General features: G+C 44.5%; 1 protein-coding gene across 2 annotated transcripts in view; it reads left to right on the top strand.

The window, feature by feature from the left end:
• dusp22a (dual specificity phosphatase 22a) overlaps positions 1-21,230 on the top strand; it is a 101,215-nt gene that overhangs the window by 7,040 nt on the left and 72,945 nt on the right. Inside the window, exons 3-4 of one of the 2 annotated variants that reach the window (XM_078401757.1) lie at positions 13,143-13,176; positions 18,480-18,562. In XM_078401757.1, coding sequence (XP_078257883.1) covers positions 13,143-13,176; positions 18,480-18,562 — 117 coding nt within the window. The remainder of the gene's footprint in view (positions 1-13,142; positions 13,177-18,479; positions 18,563-21,230) is intronic. The other variant, XM_078401758.1, reaches the window with a different exon arrangement.

Raw genomic sequence — 21,230 nt, forward strand, 5'->3', positions numbered from 1 at the left:
GTTGTACCTGCTAGCTATCGACTAGCCTTTGACATCTTGTCACACGTACCATTGGCCTAGAGATTGAACTACACGAATGCCAGCTGTTTCGTTCTTGCCAGAGTCAATATATACATTGCCATCGGCAACAATCACCTCTTCGGCACATAACGTGACAAGCTGATAGATTCCGTGGAGGTACAAGAGACTAAGATGCTGGAATGTGGAGCAGAAAAAGTAGAGCAGCTGGAAGAACGCAATGGGTCAGGCAGCATCTGTGGAGGGAAATGGTGAGTCGATGGTTTGGGTTGAAACCCTTCAACTAGATTGAAAAGGTAGTGGGTGTTTTATTGTCATATGTCCTGAAACGGAACAATGAAATTCTTACTTGCAGCAGCACAGCAGATATGTAAATGTATTATTCCATAAAACTCATAATAAACGACAAAAAAATAGTTCAGTATATATATAAAGGAACAACCAGACGAATAAATAGACAATGGCAGTGCAACGTCAAAAATAATGTCCCCTAGTCTAAATAGTTGGCAGCATATTTGGCGCCCAGTGTAACAAGATGGGGAGGAAGTGTAGCAAGAGCTGGCAAGCAGTAGGTGGATGATACAGGTGAGGAGGGGTTGGCAGGTAACAGATAGACAGGAGAGAGAGAGAGAAGGGTGGGGATGGTGACAGAGGTTGGGAGGTGAGGAGTGGAGAACAAAAGGCTGTATATCCTGGAATCTGATGGGAAAGGAACGTGAAGAATGGAACTGAATGAGGGGTGGTGACAGGTGGGACACGGTTCAATGTGTAATCACTTGAATTTCTAGACTCACGACGCCTGCAGAAGCTCAGAGAGCAGAGTTCAGTTGTGACACCCCCGTAGAGGTCCACTAGAGATCAACAAACACAACCCAGAATGAAAATCAACACCAAGAATAATTCCTGATGATACAGGGATCTTGGAGGTTCATGTGGTGAGGAATCGCTGAATGAGGGATGGGAAAGGTCATGAAAGGATCTGAAAACAAGTCTAAGTTTTTAAAAAAATGGAGGCTTTCCTAGATTGGGAGACAGTGTATATCAATAAGCACAGCAGAGGTGAATATCAATAAGCACAGCAGAGGTGAATGAACTAGACAGTGCGAGTTAGGAGATGGGAAACAGAGTTTTGGATCTGTTCACGTTTACAGACGTCAGCAAGGGGATCACGGGGATAGACCAAAGGCTTTATAAAGATGCTTAATCTGCTCATGCAGCTGGAATATATGTCTCATATTTAACACCATTATAAACATCTCCCAGTCGGTGCTTAAGGTGTCATCCTGAGAACTAATGATGTTTTTCTAGTTGCTGCAAAGTATTGCGTTAGTGTGATTAAAACTATCTCAAGCTGTTCTCCTGAAGGTGCAGATAATTAAAGTGGGAGAGCGACACCTATAAATTATTGGTGGAAAAGAACTGCAGTTGCCGATTTAAACCGAAGATAGACACAAAAAGCCAGAGTAACTCAGAGGGACAGGCAGCGTCTCTGGAGAGAAGGAATGGGTGAGGTTTCGGGTCGAGTCTGAAGAAGGGTCTCGACCCGAAACATCACCCGTTCCTTCTCTCCAGAGATGCTGCCTGTCCCGCTGAGTTACTCCAGCATTTTTTAAAATCTACCTATAAGTTATTGATGGATGCCTGCGATTTTGATCATTATCTGTTTTGCTGACAGGAAGTTGCCAGTATGGGTATTCCAATAACACATGCTTACACGAGCTCTGGTAAACACACATCAAAATGTTGGTCTCTCATTGATTTACTTCTGTGCTGAGCATTTCCGGCATTTTCTCTTTTATTTCATATTTCCAGCATCACCCATGCCTTGTGTAACTAAATGTTTTTAACAACTGCTGATATCTTAACAGTAAAAATACTCAAGGTGCTTCATAAGTTATCGGAGCAGAATTAGATCATTCAGCCCATCAAGTCTACTCTGCCATTCAATCATGGCTGATCTATCTCTCCCTCCCAGCTCCATTCTCCTGCTTTCTCCCCATAACCCCTGACACCCTTACTAAACACGAATCTGTTAATCTGTCCTTTAAAAATACCCATTGAACTGGCCTCTACAGCCATCTTTAGCAATGAATTGCTAAAGAACCAGGAGCCACAGTTCCAGAACCAGGGGCCACAGTTCCAGAACCAGGGGCCACAGTTTCCAGAACCAGGGGCCACAGTTTAAGAATAAGGGGTAGGCCATTTAGAACAGAGATGAGGAAAAACTTTTTCAGTCAGAGAGTTGTGAATCTGTGGAATTCTCTGCCTCAGAGGGCAGTGGAGGCCAATTCTCTGAATACATTCAAGAGAGAGCTAGATAGAGCTCTTAAGGATAGCGGAGTCAGGGGGTATGGGGAGAAAGCAGGAACGGGGTACTGATTGAGAATGATCAGCCATGATCACATTGAATGGCGGTGCTGGCTCAAAGGGCCGAATGGCCTACTTCTGCACCGATTGTCTATTGAATTCCACAGATTCACAACCCTCTGACTAAAGAAATTCCTCCACATCTCCTTTCCAAAGGTACATCCTTTTATTCTGAGGCTATGGTCTCTGGTTCCAGACTCTCCCACTGGTGGAAACACCTTCTCCACATCTACTATATCCAGGCCTTTCACTATTCGGTAAGTTTCAAACCTCCATCCTTCTAAACTCTAGTGAGTATAGGCCCAGTGAGGTTAAATGCTCGTCATATGTTAACCCAATCATTTCTGGGACCATTCTTGGGACCATGGACCCTCTGGACCCTCTCCAATGCCAGCACATCCTTCCTCAGATATGGGGCCCAAAACTGCTCACATAGTAGTATAATCACAGATAATTTAATACTGACCACTCATGGAGATGATAGAACATAGATCATAGAACAGCACGACACAGAAACGGGCCCCTGGGGCCACAATGTTTGTGCCAAAACATGATGCCAACTTCCGCTGATCTCATCCGCCAGTACATGATCTATATCCCTCTACTCCCCGCACTTCCATGTGCCGGCCAAAAAGCCTCTTAAATGCCACTATCGTATTTGTCTCCACCACCACCACTGGCAATGTGCCCATTACTCTCTGGGTAAATAAGCTTGGCCCGCGCTGTTCCATTAAACTTTCTCCCTCTCTCTTCTTATAAATATGCCCTCTGGTGTTGGACATTTCCACCCTGGGAAATAGGTTCTGAGTGTCTACCCTATCTTTTCCTCTCATAACTTTGTATACTTCTATCAAGGTTCCCCTCAACTTCTGACATAGAGTCGTAGAGTCAGAGAAATATCCAGAGGATAGTAGGGCAGGATATAGAGAGAAGCAATACCTTGCATTGATTCAAAATTAAGATGAAAACTTCCATGTATGAGGCTTTGCCAGTCTCTGGCCAGTCTCGGTTGGAGAACATGGTACAAGCTTTCACATTGGCGTCATCAGCCATGTCAGATCCCACTAGATGGGAGTACAAGCAAGTTGTGCTTGATCCTGAGGGACTGCCTGAATAAACGTTAGGGTAAACAAGCATTGCCACCTGCTGCATGTAAGACAGTTTTGAATGAGCGACCTTCCTGCAAAATCGACTGTGGGTACTGTTGTACTTCGTGGTCCGGTATCTGTTGTACCTTTGTTAGGACTCTGGACGGACCACAAGTACACGTGTTTAAAAGGTTATAATGCTGGAGCTTAAATCCAGGCTGTTTATTCCACGCCACCTGGAACCAGAGTGGCCACCTAATCACCTCATTCTCTTATATAGACATTACTACACAGGCAAACAAATTAGTCCTTGTGATACAACAAAGTAGTCCCTGCAATATCACAACATCCCCCTTGTCTTATATAAAATCTCTGTTTTGTCTACTTTTTTCTTTTTCTTTATCTTTATCTTTCTAAAATGTATTTAACAAACAACACTAAAACACAATTGCTTTTTGCGCCTTCATGGTGGTCACTCCTCAGTGGGTGGTCACTCATCTCCGGGTGGTCACTCATCTCCTCTTCCCCATCAACACTCACATCGTAAGTGGGTCTCAGCAGTGAATGTCTTGATTGCGCATTTCCATTCTCAGACTTGAGGTTCACAGAACTGCCCTGTATTTGTCTTCTCCCCTGTGTGGCATCACCTATGGGTGTGAGGGTAATGAAGACTAAACGGGGTAGTGAAGGACTCATGGGGGGTTTTGAAGACAAAGTCAGTAATTAAGCACGTTGGAGCTCTGTTCCTACGCAATCTCCTTATTTAAAAGAATATTTTTGATATTCTATCATCACATTCAGTAATGCAGTAGAAGTGCTGGCATTCTGAGGTACCTCAGCAATACAAGCTGGGAAAACTCTGATGTTGATGGGCTGCACTGCCTCTACTGGGAGCTCATTGCCATGACAGCACAACAGATCTTTACCAAATGTTACTGCAATGAAGACTTGTAAGTTGATTTATTAGTGAGTCGAATGCAGGGTGCAGGGATATATTAATAAGTGTAAAGTGTAAGGTAAATATGTTCTAGATGATAGCAAAGTTACATAACCACGGAAGCAAAGTCAGAAAAGTTTTTGTTTAACAGCTCACTGTTCGCTTCAGATTGAGAATTAACATGGAGTCAACCTCCAATGAACTTGGCTGTTTCACTCCATCAGTGCCACATTCAGCAGGCAACATTAGTTGCCATTACTTTCAAATGGAGATCTACAAGCCCTCCCAGTCACACAGTAGCGTAGTGGTAGAGTTGCTGCTTTACAGCGAATGCAGCGCCGGAGACTCAGGTTCGATCCTGACTACGGGTGCTGTACTGTAAGGAGTTTGTACGTTCTCCCCGTGACCTGCGTGGGTTTTCTCCGAGATCTTCGGTTTCCTCCCACACTCCAAAGACGTACAGGTATGTAGGTTAATTGGCTGGGTAAATGTAAAAATTGTCCCTAGTGGGTGTAGGATAGTGTTAATGTAGGGGGATCGCTGGGCGGCACGGACTTGGTGGGCCGAAAAGGCCTGTTTCCGGCTGTATATATATGATATGATGATATGATAAGTTGTATGAGCAGAATTAGGCTATTCGGCCCATCAAGTCCACTCTTTTTTGAGGTAGTGCCTCCAATAGATGGTGGGGAGGTCAGTATCCATGATGGACTGGACAATGTTCACCAGTTTCTGTAAGCTCCTTGATTCCTGGGCATTCAAGTTGCCGAACCAGGCCATGAAGTTACCAATCCTTTACCATTAGCTTTCAGGTAACGTTGTGCATGAGTGAAGCCCATTGTATGTGTTGATGGTCAGGTAGCGCTGACTATCATTGCCAACATTCAATTGTGCACAGGGATGGGAGAAGTCTAATTTCATCAATATCTTTGATTCAGCTAACTCCACATATACCTCTTGCAGAGTGGCCAGTGCTTGTTGTCCATTTTCTATTCTTAGTGTAGTTGACTTTGATGTCTCCACACAGCCATGTTGGTTGTTTGTTTTATGTATGATCAACATTAATATGGCCAACTCACTCTGGTCAATTTTACAAGCACATCTTGATTCATCTCCATCTCAATTTGATGCTTTAGAGCATATGGCATTGGTCTGAGCATGCAGTACTTTGGCTGTGCATTTAGTGTAATATGAATCTCTGCACTGTTATTCAGGTGGAACCACCTTCAAACATAAAGCAATACCGATCCAACTGTGTGCCATTTTAGCATTTTGTGCCTATCTTTGGTGTAACCCAGCATCTGTAGCTCCTTCCGAGCCATTTTATGGCACTCCATTGTCACAGCTAAAACTGTTCTTCCTTCCCATGAGATGGACTGCAGGTGCTGAATTCTAGAGTAAAAAATAAAGTCGTGGAGTAACCCAGCGGGTTAGGCAACATCTGTGGAAGGAATGGACAGATGACGTTTTGGGTTGGACCTTTCTTTATACTGATTTGAAGTAGGCGGGAGAAAGCAGGAAAAGAGAGGTGGGGGTGGGTAAAAGCCTGGCAAGTGGTAGGTAGATACAGGTAAGGGGGGGGGGAGGGTTTGATTCGCAGATAGGTGGAGTAAGTGACCAAGGCTAGAGAGGAAAGGGAGACAAAAGGGAATCACGTAAGGAGAAAAGAAGAGTGAAACATAGACTATCCCCTCCACAGTAGCTGCCTGACTCACAGAGTTACTCCAACACATTGCTCCTTCCCCATTAAAGATTCTCATTGTTTAGAGTCTGCTACATTGGTGGGTAGCTGTATGGTTTTCTGTGGCGTTGCACTTTGCACACCATTTGCCCTAATGTCAATAGGACTTCACCAAAGTAGGACTTCACTGTAACATCACTTCCCATCAATGCCATCTGACTGAACTTGCTCAGGTAAGGTGCCTTGATTCATTGTCAAACACCTTGCAGTATTATCAATACATGTGTGGTTGTTAATCAACGCCTTTACTCAAATCTTTGTCTGTTTCCTGCCACTTCTGCCTGTTGCATGGATCTATACAGTAGCAGTTCTTCTTTGTCCAAATGCACTGCCAAACTATAAGAAGATTCTTGGTGTCTCAGATCGACACTTAAAAAGCATTTTTGCTTAAATTTCAGCACTGGCAAAAGGTGACCATTCTCTGGTATCTGAAGCACTTGGACTTTCCCTTCTCTGACAGCGGACAGCGACTACATCACTTTCTTATGGTGAACAAAATTCTCCAGGAATTGACGCAGCAATTTTAAATTTAAATTCAAATATCAGGCTCTTTTGTACTGAGCGCTTTTGATGGAATACATTAGTCAGCACACAAACCTATTGTGTGAAGTGGAATCTTAAAACGTTCCTAAAATTGCATAGCTATGACATGTTTTTTTCAATGAAACATGTTCCTCACCACTTGTGCAAGTCTCCTTCTTTTAGTCTCTTTGATTTTATTCAAAATGAACAACTCGTAATATATATTTTACATGACTGCCATCTTCCAAGGAGAAGGCACAGTGGCGCAGCTGCAGAATTGCTGCCTTACAGCGTCAGAGACCTGAGTTTGATCCTGACTATGGGTGCTGTCTGTTTGGAGTTTGTACATTCTCCCTGTGGCCGCTTGGATTTTCTCCAAGTTCTCTGATTTCCTCCCGCACTCCAAAGATATATAGGTTTGTAGGTTAATTGGCTTCAGTAAAAATTGTAAATTATCCCTTGTGTGTAGGATAGTGCTAGTGTACAGGGATTGTTGGTTGGCGTGAACTCGGTGGGCCGAAGATCCTGTTTCCACACTCTATCTCTAAAGTAAAGACTGCAGATGTTAGCTTGCAAAAGTGCCGGTCGCTTTCTCAGTGATTTCCATTCTATTTTTATTTTGCCTTTAATTCTTTCTTGCCCTTTTTGCTTGTGTTTCTTGGCAAAGTGCTTGTTCCTTGGGAATATCGAGTACTTGCCTTAGACCTGCAGATTTCACCTATTTCAAATAGCTTCCGGTTAAAGTAATCTTCCAATGCCTGCGTATCTTTAAACATATTCTGCCTGGCAAGAAGATTTGTCAGTAGGCTCTATGTTTCTGATGGATTCTCTACAAGGATTATTGTTTAATCATGCTCAAATACTACTTTTTTTTTGGATTCTTATGATAACATCACATTCTCCTTTAATCTCCAAGGTATTGTTCGCTTCAGATGATATGTCCATTCATTTATTATCCTGAATGCTTGCTGAGTTTTGTCATGGATGCTGAAACTGTCAACGAATCATAGTCATACAGTATGGAAACAGGCCCTTTGGCCAAATTTGTCCAAGATGACCAAGATTCTCATCTAAGCTAGTCCCATTTGCCTGCATTTGGCCCATATCCCTTTCAAACGTTTCTATCCATGTACCTGTGTAAGTGTCTTTTGAATGCTGTTGTGGTACCTGTGTCAATGACCTACTCTGGCAGCTCGTTCCATATTACCACTACCCAAAGTGTGAAAAAGTTGCCCCTCAAATGTGTATTACATCTTGCCCTTCTCACCATAAACCTATGTCCCCTGGTTCTTGATTCTTGATGCCCTACATTCATAATGACTCTGTGCATTCACCTTATGTATTCCCCTTATGTTTTTACACACCTTTATAAGATCACACCTTGTGTTCCAAGGAATGAAGTCCTAGCCTGGGCAATCTCTTTCTATAACTGAGGTTCTCGAGTCCTGGCAACATCCTTGAAAATCTTCTGTGCATGCTTTCCAGCTCACCGGGACATACATATTGCACCATCTATTCACCAGTGACATGGTTAAACTTGGAGCCGTCAGTAGCCCAATGATCAGATCTGTTATGTCATGCACTGTTGTAGGTACATGTGGACAATCATGATACCATGCCAATGGTCACAGGAAAATGGCAAGGATAGCAATTTTAAGGAAGAATTATGAATGCTTTTCAAAAAAGCCAAAGAGGAACTACTGTCTTCTTTGTTAATCTTTACTTGGCATTAACATAGAAACATAGAAACATAGAAAATAGGTGCAGGAGTAGGCCATTCGGCCCTTCGAGCCTGCACCGCCATTCAATATGATCATGGCTGATTATATAGATATTGATTTATCTGCAAGACCAAAGATATCACAAAATGCTGGAGTAACTCAGCGGGTCAGGCAGCATCTAGGAGAGAGGGAATGGGTGACGTTTCGGGTCCAGACCCTTCTTCAGACCCGAAACGTCACCCATTCCCTCTCTCCTAGATGCTGCCTGACCTGCTGAGTTACTCCAGCATTTTGTGATACCTTCGATTTGTACCAGCATGTGCAGTTATTTTCCTACACTACCTGCAAGACCACGTACAGAGACTTGTTATGTGTTGAGCCTTCAAGCTAAGTGCTCCGACATAGAACATAGAGCAATGCAGACAGAAGTCCGAAGAAGGGTCTCAACCCGAAACGTCACCCATTCCTTCTCTCCAGAGATGCTGCCTGTCCCACAGAGTTATTCCAGCAGTTTGTGTCTTATCTTCGGTATAAACCAGCATCTGCAGTTCCTTCCGACACATAGAGCAATACAGCACAGAATGTGGGGGTTTGTAAATTCATCGGCCTCTGCATTAGCCCGAGCGTGTAGGGAGTGAATGTGAAAGTGGGATAACTTAGAACAAGTGTGAGCTGGTGATCGATGGTCGGCGTGGATTGAGTGGGCCAAAGGGCCTGTTTCCGTGCCGAATCATTGAATGAATCAGTCAGTAGCACTGTGGATATACATTCCACATGATACTAGCTCACGACCACGTACTCAGGGCCAATTCGAAATAGGCAATACATGCAGGATATATTACAGCAATAAATAGATCCCATGAACGAATAAACATATAAGCAGGGAAACAGCAGCAGGTTTGTGCATAGCAAGCTTCTTAAAAAAGCACAACAATGTGCTTCCTCTTGCCTAATTGTTTTTGGCATTCTGACTGGCTTCACAGATGCAGTTTCTGTGCGATAAGCTTGGAGGCTGCATGGGGGTCACTCATGGCTAAATCATGGACGTGGCACCCAGGCATGACTTGTCCATTGTTCACTGTTCACACTGCCTCGGAAAAGCAGCCAACATAATCAAAGACTCGTCCCACCCTGGTCAATCCTCTTCTCCCTGCTCCCGTACAGCAGAAGGTACAGAAACGTGAAAGTGCACAGCCCCAGACTCAGGAACACCTTCTCCCCTTCTATTATCAGGCTTCTGAATGGTCTTTCCATAAGCTAGGGTACTGTCTGATTCACCTCTACCCCACTGAGGTCATTGGACTTTGTCCATGGAACCGATGTGCTACAGTGCTGAGAACTACACTGATCAGCCAAAACATTATGATCACCTGCCTAATATGCTGTTGGTCCTCCGTGTGCAGCCCCAAACGCAGCAGGGTACGATGCACTGTGTATTGTGACACATTCCTCCCGTGACCACCATTAAAATTTTCTGTGACTTGTGCCAAAGTAGACCTTCTGTCAGACCAGACGGGATAGCCTTCGTTGCCCTCGCGCATCGATGAGCCTTGGGCACCCAACACCCTGCCTGTCGCCGGTTTGTGGTTTGTCCCTCCTCGGACCACTGTCAGTAGGTACTCACCACTGCTGACCGGGAGCACCCCACAAGCCTTGCCATTTCAGAGATGCTCTGACCCAGTCGTCTGGTCATAACAATTTGGCCCTTGTCAAAGTTGCTCAGGTCTTTACTCCTGCCCATTTCTCCTGCATTCAACACATTAACTTCAAGAACTGACTGTTCACTTGCTGCCTAATATATCCCACCCCTTGACAGGTGCCATTGTAACAAGATAATCAATGTTATTCACTTTGCCTGTCAGTGGTCATAATGTTTTGGCTGATCAGTGTATATACTGCACTCTGTATCTTCCCCTTTGGTCTATCTATTGTACTCGAGTTTGACTTGATTGTGTTTATGTATGGCATACCTGATCTGTTGGGACAGCATGCAAAACACAGCCTTTCACTGTACCTCGGTACATGTGACAATAATAAACCTAAACCACAACACTTCTTAAACAAAAAAAACATTCTTCACGGGCCACGCGGATTGTCTTAACATTTTATTTTTCATATAATTTTGTTTGCATAACATACGAAGAAGTAGACCTTGATTGAATATTTAAGCAATTGACCTCCATCTAGGTAGATAGCTAGAGCACAATTGATGGCCTGGATATTTGTTACTGTCTATAGTTGGAGATAAGGAGGACCCTCTTTAGTCAGAAGGTGGTGAATCTGTGGAACTCATTGCCACAGAAGGCCGCGGAGGCCAAGTCCATGGATATTTTTAAGGTGGAGGTTGATAGATTCTTGATTAGTATGGGTGTTTGGGGTTATGGGGAGAAGGCAGGAGAACAGGGTTGTGAGGGAACGATAGATAAGCCATGATTGAATGGCGGAGTAGACTTGAGTTTAGTTTACCGTCACGTGTACCAAAGTACAGTGAAAAGCTTTTATTGCGTGCTAACCGGTCAGTGGAAAGACAATACAATATTACAATCTAGCCTTTAACTGTGTACGAATACATGATAAAGGGAATAACGTTTAGTGCAAGATAAAGCCGGTAAAGTCCAATCAAAGATAGTCCGAGGGTCACCAATGAGGTAGATAGAAGTTCAGGACTGCTCTCTAGTTGTGGTAGGATGATTCAGTTGCCTGATAACAGCCGGGACTCGATGGACCGAATGGCCTCATTCTACTCCTATAACTTATGAACTTTACAGCGGCGATATTCTGAAGGTTGCTCTTGTGGAGACAGGGAAGAGAGAGTTCTTGCCTGTAAGCACTGATCCCAGGACTCACCTTCTCCTCCCCCTGCAAGTTGTAGCTCTGCCTAATCCCATTTGTAAAAACGACATGATAGATGGGAGATTCTGTCCTAAAAAAATACAAAAGGAGTTTAATGCGTAAAGGATTGGTGCAGCCAAGTGTGTCTGGTTGCTGTATACAGTATGTCAAGTTGTTCACAGTTGGTCTCACATCTGTGAAGTTTTACAAAGAGGCACAAATTTGAACAGCTGCTGACTCCAGCTATGCGGGACATATTACACATATCTCAAAACCTAGATGGGGAGTCAAGGAGGTCATTGCTGTCTCTTCCCGAGTCTGCAACATGTCAACAGCCAGCCATTTACCACATTTAGGACATTTTGGTCAAAAATAGAGTAACATTGTAAATGAACCTTTTGGAGATACAGATGTGAAAGATTAAGGGCAATTTCCTCTTCACCTCCAATTACATGTTTCAACACTCCCCTTCCATCTATCCCTTCTCTATTCATGATATATTACTCTGGAACTTGGATTGCATAGTATCTCTCTTCTAGTTGCTGTGATCCAGTTTCAGCTTAAAGTCATAAAACATGGGGCAGAACAATGGAGCAGCGGTAGAGTTGCTGCCTTGCAGCGCCAGAGACCCGGCTTCGATCCTGACTGCGGGTGCAGTCTGTAGGGAGTTTGTACGTTCTCCCCATGACCACGTGGGTTTTCTCCAGGTGCCTCGGTTTCCTCCCACATCCTAAAGACGTGCAGGTTTGTAGGTTATTTGGCTTCTGTAAATTATCCCCAGTGTGTAGGAACGGGTGATCATTGGTCGGCACAGACTTGGTGGGCCGAAGGGCCTGTTTCCACGCTGTATCTCCAACCCAAAACTAAACTACAAACTGTGCAATACAGCATGAAAGCAGGCTCCATGACCCAAATCATCCATCACCATGCCCACCTACGTTAATCCTATTTGCCAGTGTTTGCCCATATCCCTCTCAAGCTATCCTATCCATGTACCTGTCCAATGCCTATTGAACGTTGTCAGTGTGTACCTGCCTCAACCACTTTCTCTGTTCCATTTATACACCACCCTTCATGTGAAGATGTTGCTCCTCAGATCCCTTTTAAATTTCCCTCTCCCCTTAAACCTCTGCCATCTAGTTTATGATTCCCTTTCCCTTGGGGCCCAATGGGTCCCACATTTTTTTTTTGCTGCTCTCCTCAGTCCCAATACCATTCCACTGCTATCCCACCCCTCTTCTTTATCTGACTCAATGTTCGCACCCTTTTGTCTCCAATCATCTGCAGTCTTTGTTACTATCCCCACCTATCTGCCAATTGGCTCCTCCTCACCTATATCCACCTATCACTTGCCAGTGTTAACCTCGTCCCTTCTCCTGACGACACTCTACCAGCCTTTTCCCCGCTACTCCCTCGGTCTGAAGGAGGGGGTCCCAGAAGAATGCCCTCTCGCTCCACAGACCTGCTGAGTTCCTCCGACAATTTGTTTCTGCACAATATTACCAGTCTGGATATCTGCAGGGGAAATAGCACAAAGCCTGGTTTCACTTTTACACGATTCCCATGCACGTGTGTAGTTAGTGGAAGCTGGTGGCTGGTGTTGTCAATAGATACACTCGGCTTTGCCTTCTCAACACTCCCTTTCTCCACCCGCCCGCAAATCTTTTACTGGGGGCAAGTGCAGCTTCACCCAAGGTTGCTTGACAAATGTAGACTGAGAATTGGTGGTATTGTTTGCTCTGTGTCACTCTGATATTAACCATGCAGTTCACCGAGTGTATTGTTGATAGATTTTCTTCTATTACATAATGCAGAACGCACTTGCTGGCAGCTACATATACTGCAGAGCCTGAGATTGTGGATGTGGTGTTAGGATTTGGAAATAGATACTTAACTTAATCTTTTTATTTTGCTAGATATTGGATGGCCTCTACCTGGGAAATATTAGAGGTAAGTGTGGTTATTACTGGTTAAATACAAGATAGAGTCATACATCATGGAAACAGGCACTTCACCCCACCTTGCTCTGCTGATCAAGATGCCCCATCTACTCTAGTCCCACCTGGCCGCATTTGGCCCATATCTTTCTAAACATTTCCCATCCATTTCCCTTTCCTTTCCAAATGTCTTTTAAATGTTGTTATAGTACCTGCCTCACCAACCTCCTCTAGTAGCTTGTTCTATATACCCACCACCCTCTGTGGGGGGATAACAAATGCCCCTCTGGTTCCCATTAAATCTTTCCCCTCTTTCCCCCCCAGCCCTATAGGGCTGAGAGGAGGAAAAACGTTTTCACCCAGAGAATTGTGAATCTGTGGAATTCTGTGCCACAGAAGGCAGTGTAGGCCAATTCATTGGATGTATTCAGGAGAGAGTTAGATATAGCTCTTAGGGCTAATGAAATCAAGGGATTGGGGGAAAAAACTGGAACAGGGTACTGATTCTGGATGATCAGCCATGATCACATTGAATGGTGATGCTGGCTCGAAGGGCCGAATGGCCTACTCCTGCACCTAGTTTCTATATTTCTATGTTTCTCTCACCTTAAATCTATGTCCTCTGGTTCTTGATTCCTCTACTCTGGGTAAAAGATCCTATGTTCAAAATCACCATGGGTTTAAAATGCATTAACCATTTTTCTTTTTGGTGGCACCAGTTTATCTCAACTCTTTTAGTCTGAGAATCACCTTCAATTGGTTCCATGCCTACTCTTGCACTCCTACTTTGGTATTCCCTGAGGATTCCTCATTTGTTGCTTCAACCTTGTCCACATGTTTCCCCCTGGTAATATCATGTGAAATGCATCAGTTTAAACTTGCAGCTGAACCCCACTCATTCCACCTCTCTTGGCTCTTCCACTATCTCTAAGTCGTTGGCAAGCTTGTCTGATAACCAGTTCTGGGTGAGAAGGACTATCTAAATAAACAGCAGGAAAATAGTCCCTGGCACAACCTAAATTCCTCATCCACTGATTCGATACCCGATCCACTGATTCTATCTCCATGGCAACTGAGGCTGAACCTCAGGAAGACATTTTGACGATGCTAGCACTGGAATATTTAGTGGTTCTGGTGGATGTTTGAGTGCATTTATTTGCAATTAAAAGCTTCGGGAGGCTGCAGTTTGATTGCTGTCACTGCCACAGGAACTGTCAATGTGACTGAGAGTAACGTAAGCACTCATGGGATTTTACAGAGAGCTGGGAGAGATTCTCAACATTCAGCACAGAGAGTTTGGTTTATTTTAGTTTAGTTTAGCCATACAACGCGGAAACGGGCCCTTCGGCCCATCGGGTCCGCGCCGACCAGCAATCGCTCCGTACACTAGCATAATCCGATGCACTCGGGACAATTTACAATTTTACCGAAGTCAATTAACCTACAAACCTGCACGTCATTGGAGTGTGGGAGGAAACCAGAGCACCTGGAGAAAACCCACCCGGTCACAGGGAGAACGTACAAACTCTGTACAGACAGCACTCTTAAGTCAAGATCAACCATGGGTCTCTGGTGCTGTAAGGCAGCAACTCTATCTGTGAACCATTGTGCCGACTATGGGCCAATGAATTTGAGGAGAGGTGACAAGAAGAGAGTTTTATAGTCATGTCATTGCGACTTAAATACACTACCTGGTTAGGCGGTAGAAACAGATCTAATAATGGAGGAACAACATTTGTAGGGCTATCTGGCACAAGAGTGGGCTGGGACCATTTGGACAACTCTTTTGAAGGGCTGGACAGGATCTGAATGGTTCTGTTGCAACTTGTTCTGTGGTTCCAGGAGATTATGTCTGAAGAAGAGTTCTGGCCCAAAACGTCACCTAACCACGTTCTCCAAGGATGATGTCTCAGTTACTCCAGCTGAGTTACTCCAGCATGTTGTGTCTATCTTTGATTTGTGCAGTGGTTACAGTGAGAGGGACAAACTGCACATCAGTAACCTCTACCCATCACCAGAACCAGAGGACATAGGTTTAAGGTGAGGGGGGAACGATTTAATCGGAACCTACGGAGCAACTTTCTTTACACAAAGGGTGGTAGGTATATGGAATGAGCTGCCGGAGGAGGTATTTGTGGAGGTACTATCACAACGTTTTAAAAACATATGGACAGGTGCATGGGCAGGATAGGTTTAGAGGGATATGGGGCAAACAGGCAGGTGGGACTAGTGTAGATAGGGCATGTTGGTCGGTGTGGGCAAGTTGGGCCGAATGGCCTGTTTCCATGCTCTATAACACACAAAATGTGGCTGATGCAATAATCTCCAACTCCCTGGCTGCTGAGATGGTGGGATCCTCAAACTAAGGTTCACTAAACACTTGTAGAAACAAAAAACTGTAGATGCTGGTTTATACCAAAGATAGACACAGATGCTGGAGTATCTCAACGGGTATGGCAGCATCTCTGGGGAAAAAAAGATGGGTAATGTATCGGGTCGGGACCCTGCTTCAGGGCTTTCAGAACCTTCTTCAGAAGGGTCAAATCCAGGACCCTGGCGCTGTGAGGCAGCAACTTCAGCATTTTTCTCCAGAGATAATGCCAAACCCGCTGAGTTACTCCAGCAACTTTGTGTCTATCTTCACGAAGCAATTCATCTCCTTGTTTTAAATGTGAATTAAATATCTGTTTATAACAAACACATTAACACCCACATTAATACAGAGGCATGAATATGAAATATGCCTCCTCTATTTATGTCCTTGTTCGCTGAATGTGCTGCCTTTAAGAAAAAATATTGGTGTATACACAGCAGCAAAAGCCATTTCCTTGGCTATATTTCACTGGTTGAAAGCTTGCCATGCATATCGCAAGCTTTTCAATATTTCCTGTGTGTATTTTTAGTGTTACTGCGAAACTGTCAACATTAAACGACAGGATGTTAATCAGTGCTCAGACTTTATGTTAACAATACCTAGCGTTCCCTTTGCCGTCCCCACGATAATCCATGCAGAGCAACTACAGTGGGCTTTCACTCTCCGGGCACGGTTTGACATTCAACGGGATTACGACTCCTTGTCCTCCCTGGGTTCCATATCTTTTTTATAACTCGTTTAAAACATTTCTGGGCGGCATTACACCGATGCTGGTAGAGCTGCTGCCTCACAATGCCAGAGCTCTGGGTTCGATCCTGAGCTTGGGTGCTTTCTGTGAGGAGTTTGCACGGTCTCCTTGTGACTGCATGGGTTGCCTCCAGGTCCTCCGGTTTCCTCCCACATACCAAAGTCGTGTGGAATTGTAGGTTAACTGGGCTCTGTAAATCGCCTCTGATGTGTAGAGAGTGGAATAACATAGAACTTGTGTGAACAGGTGAATGATGGTTGATGTGAACTCAGTGGGCTGAAGGACCTACTTCCATGTTGTATTTCTAAACCAATCTAAAGGTTTCCAATAACCTTACATAGAAAAAGTCTAATTTCTTGGAATTTTCCATTCATCACAGTCTTTAACCTTTCTTTGACTCCATCTCAGAATATCTTGGCTCCAAGTTTAAAATTATTCCCACCTGTCTGGACATCTCCATCAGAGGAAATAGTTTCCATTTTACCTAATTTAATTCTCTTACACATCTCCATTTAATCATCTCTCTCTCTCTCTTGAACTATCAAAATAACACAGCCTGCGTTGTGCATTTTCCAATATGTTTTTTGATTCATTGCATGCCCAAGGAATGTCAGACTCGGGCAGGCAGGGTTTGGGCTCTCTGGTTAGGTAGATTCCTGCACCAACTTTGGGAGATATGGCAACACCCAGCGGATCCTCGTGATTTTGGGCGACACAGTTGCTGCCTTATCCTGACCACGGGTGCTGTCTGTATGGAGTTTGTACGTTCTCCCTGTGACCATATTGGTATCCTCCGGGTGCTCTGGTTTCCTCCCACACTCCAAAGACGTACAGGGTTGTAGGTTTATTGGCTTTGGTAAGTTGTAAGATTGTCCCTATTGTGTAGGATACTGCTAGAGTACGGAGATTGTTGGTCGGCACAGACTTGGGGGGGCCGAAGGGACTGTTTCTGCACTCTATCTCTGTATCTCTACCTCACCGAACCTGACAAGACACAGTGGCTTCAGGGCAGGCGCACGGGCAAATACGAGGAGAGAAAATCATTTATTTGGAAGCTGTTTTTGCAAAGAAAGACAGAGGCAGGGAATATTTAAGAGAGGAAGTTAAAGGTCAATGTGTGGATAAATGGCAGCACTGTTCTGATAACTTCTGGCTGTTAACATTGACACACATTCTTCGAGCAGAACAAAGCAGAGGCCTGTAAACATTCAGTTCAGGGGCTTGATTGGAAGAGGCAGCAAAGATGCATTCTTTGCAGTCATTTCACGGAATGTGGTCTATTTTTGGAGCTGTTTTATTTTCTGCACAAGTGCAGAGAGACAGGAAGGCATGATTGCAACCCACTGTTCTTTGCCACTGATTAGGTGGGGTGTTTCATCAGGATGATTCTGATAGCAAACTCCACCCGAAACAATGGCCTACATCCCCGTTCCAAAGCATATTGATCCGCAGTGTATTTTCTCCAATTTCTGCTCCTTTGTCGGGGTTTCCACAGCCAGAGTTGGATTTCTGTTGTTGCGTAGACACAAGGAACTGCAGATGCTGGCTTACAAAAAAATGCTTGCGTCATTCAGCGGGTCAGGCAGCATGTCTGGAGATCAGGGAAATACGATGTTCCAGATTGGGACCTACAGGTTTCTTCAGACTGGTCTTGACCCGAAACGTTACCTATCCATGTTCTCCAGGGATGCTGCCCGAACCGTTGAGTTACTCTGGAGTCTTTTCTTTGTTATCACACTTTGAGCTTGGCTATCATGTTTACTGTGCCCTGTTTGAAAAATAAGCAATTTTGTAAAAAAGTAGTATTGAAAATCCCTAAGTCAAGTGCAACTGCATGTGCTAATGTAAACTAACTGAGGGAATGATGTTAAACAATCCTAGTTGTATAGAAGATAGGCACAAAATGCTGGAGTAACTCAGCGGGACAGGACAGACAGGCAGACTGAAGAAGGGGTCTCAACCCGAAACATCACCCATTCCTTCTATCCAGAGATGCTGCCTGACCCGCTGAGTTGCTCCAGCATATTGTGTCTATCTTCGGTGTAAACCTGCATCTGCAGTTCCTTCCTACACTAGTTGTAAAGAACTTGATTACATCATCGTAACGCACGCTGTCCATTCACAGTATTGTTTTTACACAGGTATACTTTGCCACTGTAAAAATGGACTTTGTATTACCTCTCCTTGCCTGTAGACTCCCAGGATAAAGACAATCTGGCCAAGAATGGAATCACGCACATCCTGTCTATTTGCAACAATGCCAAACCTGTGCTTGAGGTAAGCCATACCAATCAGCAAAAAACGGCCACAATTTATGATGTGATGTTCAGATGTTGGTTGGAATTCAGGGATCTTTGTTGGATGCCAATGTCATGCAGTGAGGACCAGTTGCATCTCTGACTGGCTCCTTCATTCAAATCTCAACCCAGAATGTAAAGCTTTAGTTTAGTTTTATTGTCATGTGTACCGAGACACAGGGAAAAGCTTTTATTGTGTGTTAACCTGTCAGTGGAAAGACTATACATGATCACAATCAAGCCTTCCACAGCATACATATAAATGATGAAGGGAATAATGTTTAGTGCAAGATAAAGTCCAGTAAAGTCCGATTAAAGATAGTCCAAGGGTCTTCAATGAGGTCGATGGTAGCTCACAACTGCTCTCTGATTGTTGTTAGGATTGTTCAGTTGCCTGATGACAGCTGGGAAGAAACTGCCTGTGAATCTGGAGGAATGCTTTTTCACACATCTATACCTCTTGCCTAATGCGAGAGGGGATAAGAGGGAGTGACCGGGGTGAAACTCATCCTTAATTACACTGGTGGCCTTGCTGAGGCAGTGTGAAGTGTAAATGAAGTCAATGGAAGGGAGGCTGGTTTGTGTGATGGTCTGGGCTGCACCCACAATTCTCTACAATTTCTAGACAAATGTTTTTAGCATAAGATCACAAGACATAGGAGCAAAATTGGGCCATTCGGCCCATTGAATCTGCTCCACCATTTGATCATGGCTGATCTATTTGTTCCCTCTCAACCCCATTCTCCTGCCTTCTCCCCGTAACCTTTGACACCTTTACTAATCACAAACCTAATAATATCCAATGGCTAGATTTCCACATCCATCTGTGGCGATGAATTCCACAGATTCACCACCCTCTGGCTAAATAAATTCCTCCTCCACTCCATCCTAAAGGTACGCCCTTTTATTCTGAGGCTGTGCCCTCTGGTCTCAGACTCCCCCACTAGAAACGTCGTTTCCACATCCACTCTATCCAGGCCTTTCATTATTTGGTATGTTTCAATGAGATTCGCTCCTCATCCTCCTAAACTCCAGTGAGTACAGGCCCAGAGCCATCAAACATTCCTCATACATTAACCCGACCATTCTCGTTAACCTCCTCTGGACCCTCTCCAACACCAGCATATCCTTCCTCAGATATGGGGCCCAGAAAGTGTAGTACTGATGGGATGTCCAACCGCCTTCTTAATTGGGAACAACAGATTCTTTGGCACTACTTCAAGGAAAATTGAAGGGAATCTTCTCCACAGCCCAGCCCAATGTTCACAGCAGGATCAGCATCAGCAGTACAGATGAACTTACAATGATCACATTACAAATGACCTGCCGTATTGCTTTTGTCACAGCCCTGCCCACATGTTGGTCATCCTGAAGTTGTGTAATGTCCAATGGAATTCAAACCTCTTGCTTACTATCCACAGCTTTTATTGTTACATGGCCATCGCACCAAGTTTTTAGTCTAGTTTAGAGATACAGCATAGAAACAGGCCCTTTGGCCCAATGAGTTCACACTGTGTAGATCACCTGTTCACTCTAGTTCAATGTCATCACATTCACTCCCCACACACCAGGGGATCATTTACAGAGTGCCAATTAACCTACAAGCCCGTGCGAGGAATCTGGAGCACGCTGTATCTCTAAACTAATCTAAACTAAAATCTGGAGGAAGCACATGCGGTCATGCGGAGAATGTGCAAACTCCACACAGACAGCACCTGAAGTCAGGTTCTGTTTGTTTCCTCACTGGTGCCTGCATTTGCTTTGTGCGGCCTGTGCTGCCTTTGCTAGTTGCGGTTTTTTAATACATGAGAAGGGAGCTTATATAAAGCATTGGTCAGACATTAGCTGGAGTACCGCGTGCTGCCTCCTGCTTCCTTGGCTCTGGCTGTCTTCCCGTCTGCCCATTCTCTCCATGTGAACCTCAGCCAGCCCCACTGTCCCTCGAGTGCTCCAGTGGCCATCAGCTGATGCATCCCAGACTACCTCATTGCAGCTGATTTCTCATCCCAGCCTTTGTCTCTTCTCCACTCACTGGACAATCTCATGGAGCTACTGGCCCGTCTCGCAGTGACAGTGAATTATGGAGAGATTTGAGGGGAGCTGAAGGTGAATGAGCATCAAGAGTGGGGAGGGGTGGAGAAAATAGGATTGAGCGTGTGTTGGAGCACAGAGCAGTGGTCATTTAGAACGCATGGTTGCTTTCACGGCTACTTTTTAGTTATAATTTTAGGTTTAGGGATAGAGCGTGGAAACAGGCCCTCTGGCCCTCTGGCCCACCGAGTCCGCATCGACCAGCGGTTACCCATTCACACTAGTTCTATGTTATCCCATTTCTCATCTAACACACTAGGGACAATTGACAGTAGCCAATTAACCTACAAACCTGTATGCCTTTGGCATGTGGGAGGAAACCGGAGCACTCGGAGAAAACCGGGTCACAGGGAGAACGTATAAACTCCAGACAGACATAGTCAGGATGGATCTCTGGCGTTGTAAGGAATAGCAACTCTACCGCTGCGCCACTGTACCGCCCTACTGTTCAAAAACAACTCTTACAATAAATTGGTACCAAATGTCAACATCAAAATTTCTAGAATAGAAATTAAATTAGAAAATATTTTTCAAATTAACAACTGATTTAAAGCTTG

This window comes from Rhinoraja longicauda, chromosome 6 (assembly GCF_053455715.1).
Source record: "Rhinoraja longicauda isolate Sanriku21f chromosome 6, sRhiLon1.1, whole genome shotgun sequence".
Lineage (NCBI taxonomy): Eukaryota > Metazoa > Chordata > Chondrichthyes > Rajiformes > Arhynchobatidae > Rhinoraja > Rhinoraja longicauda.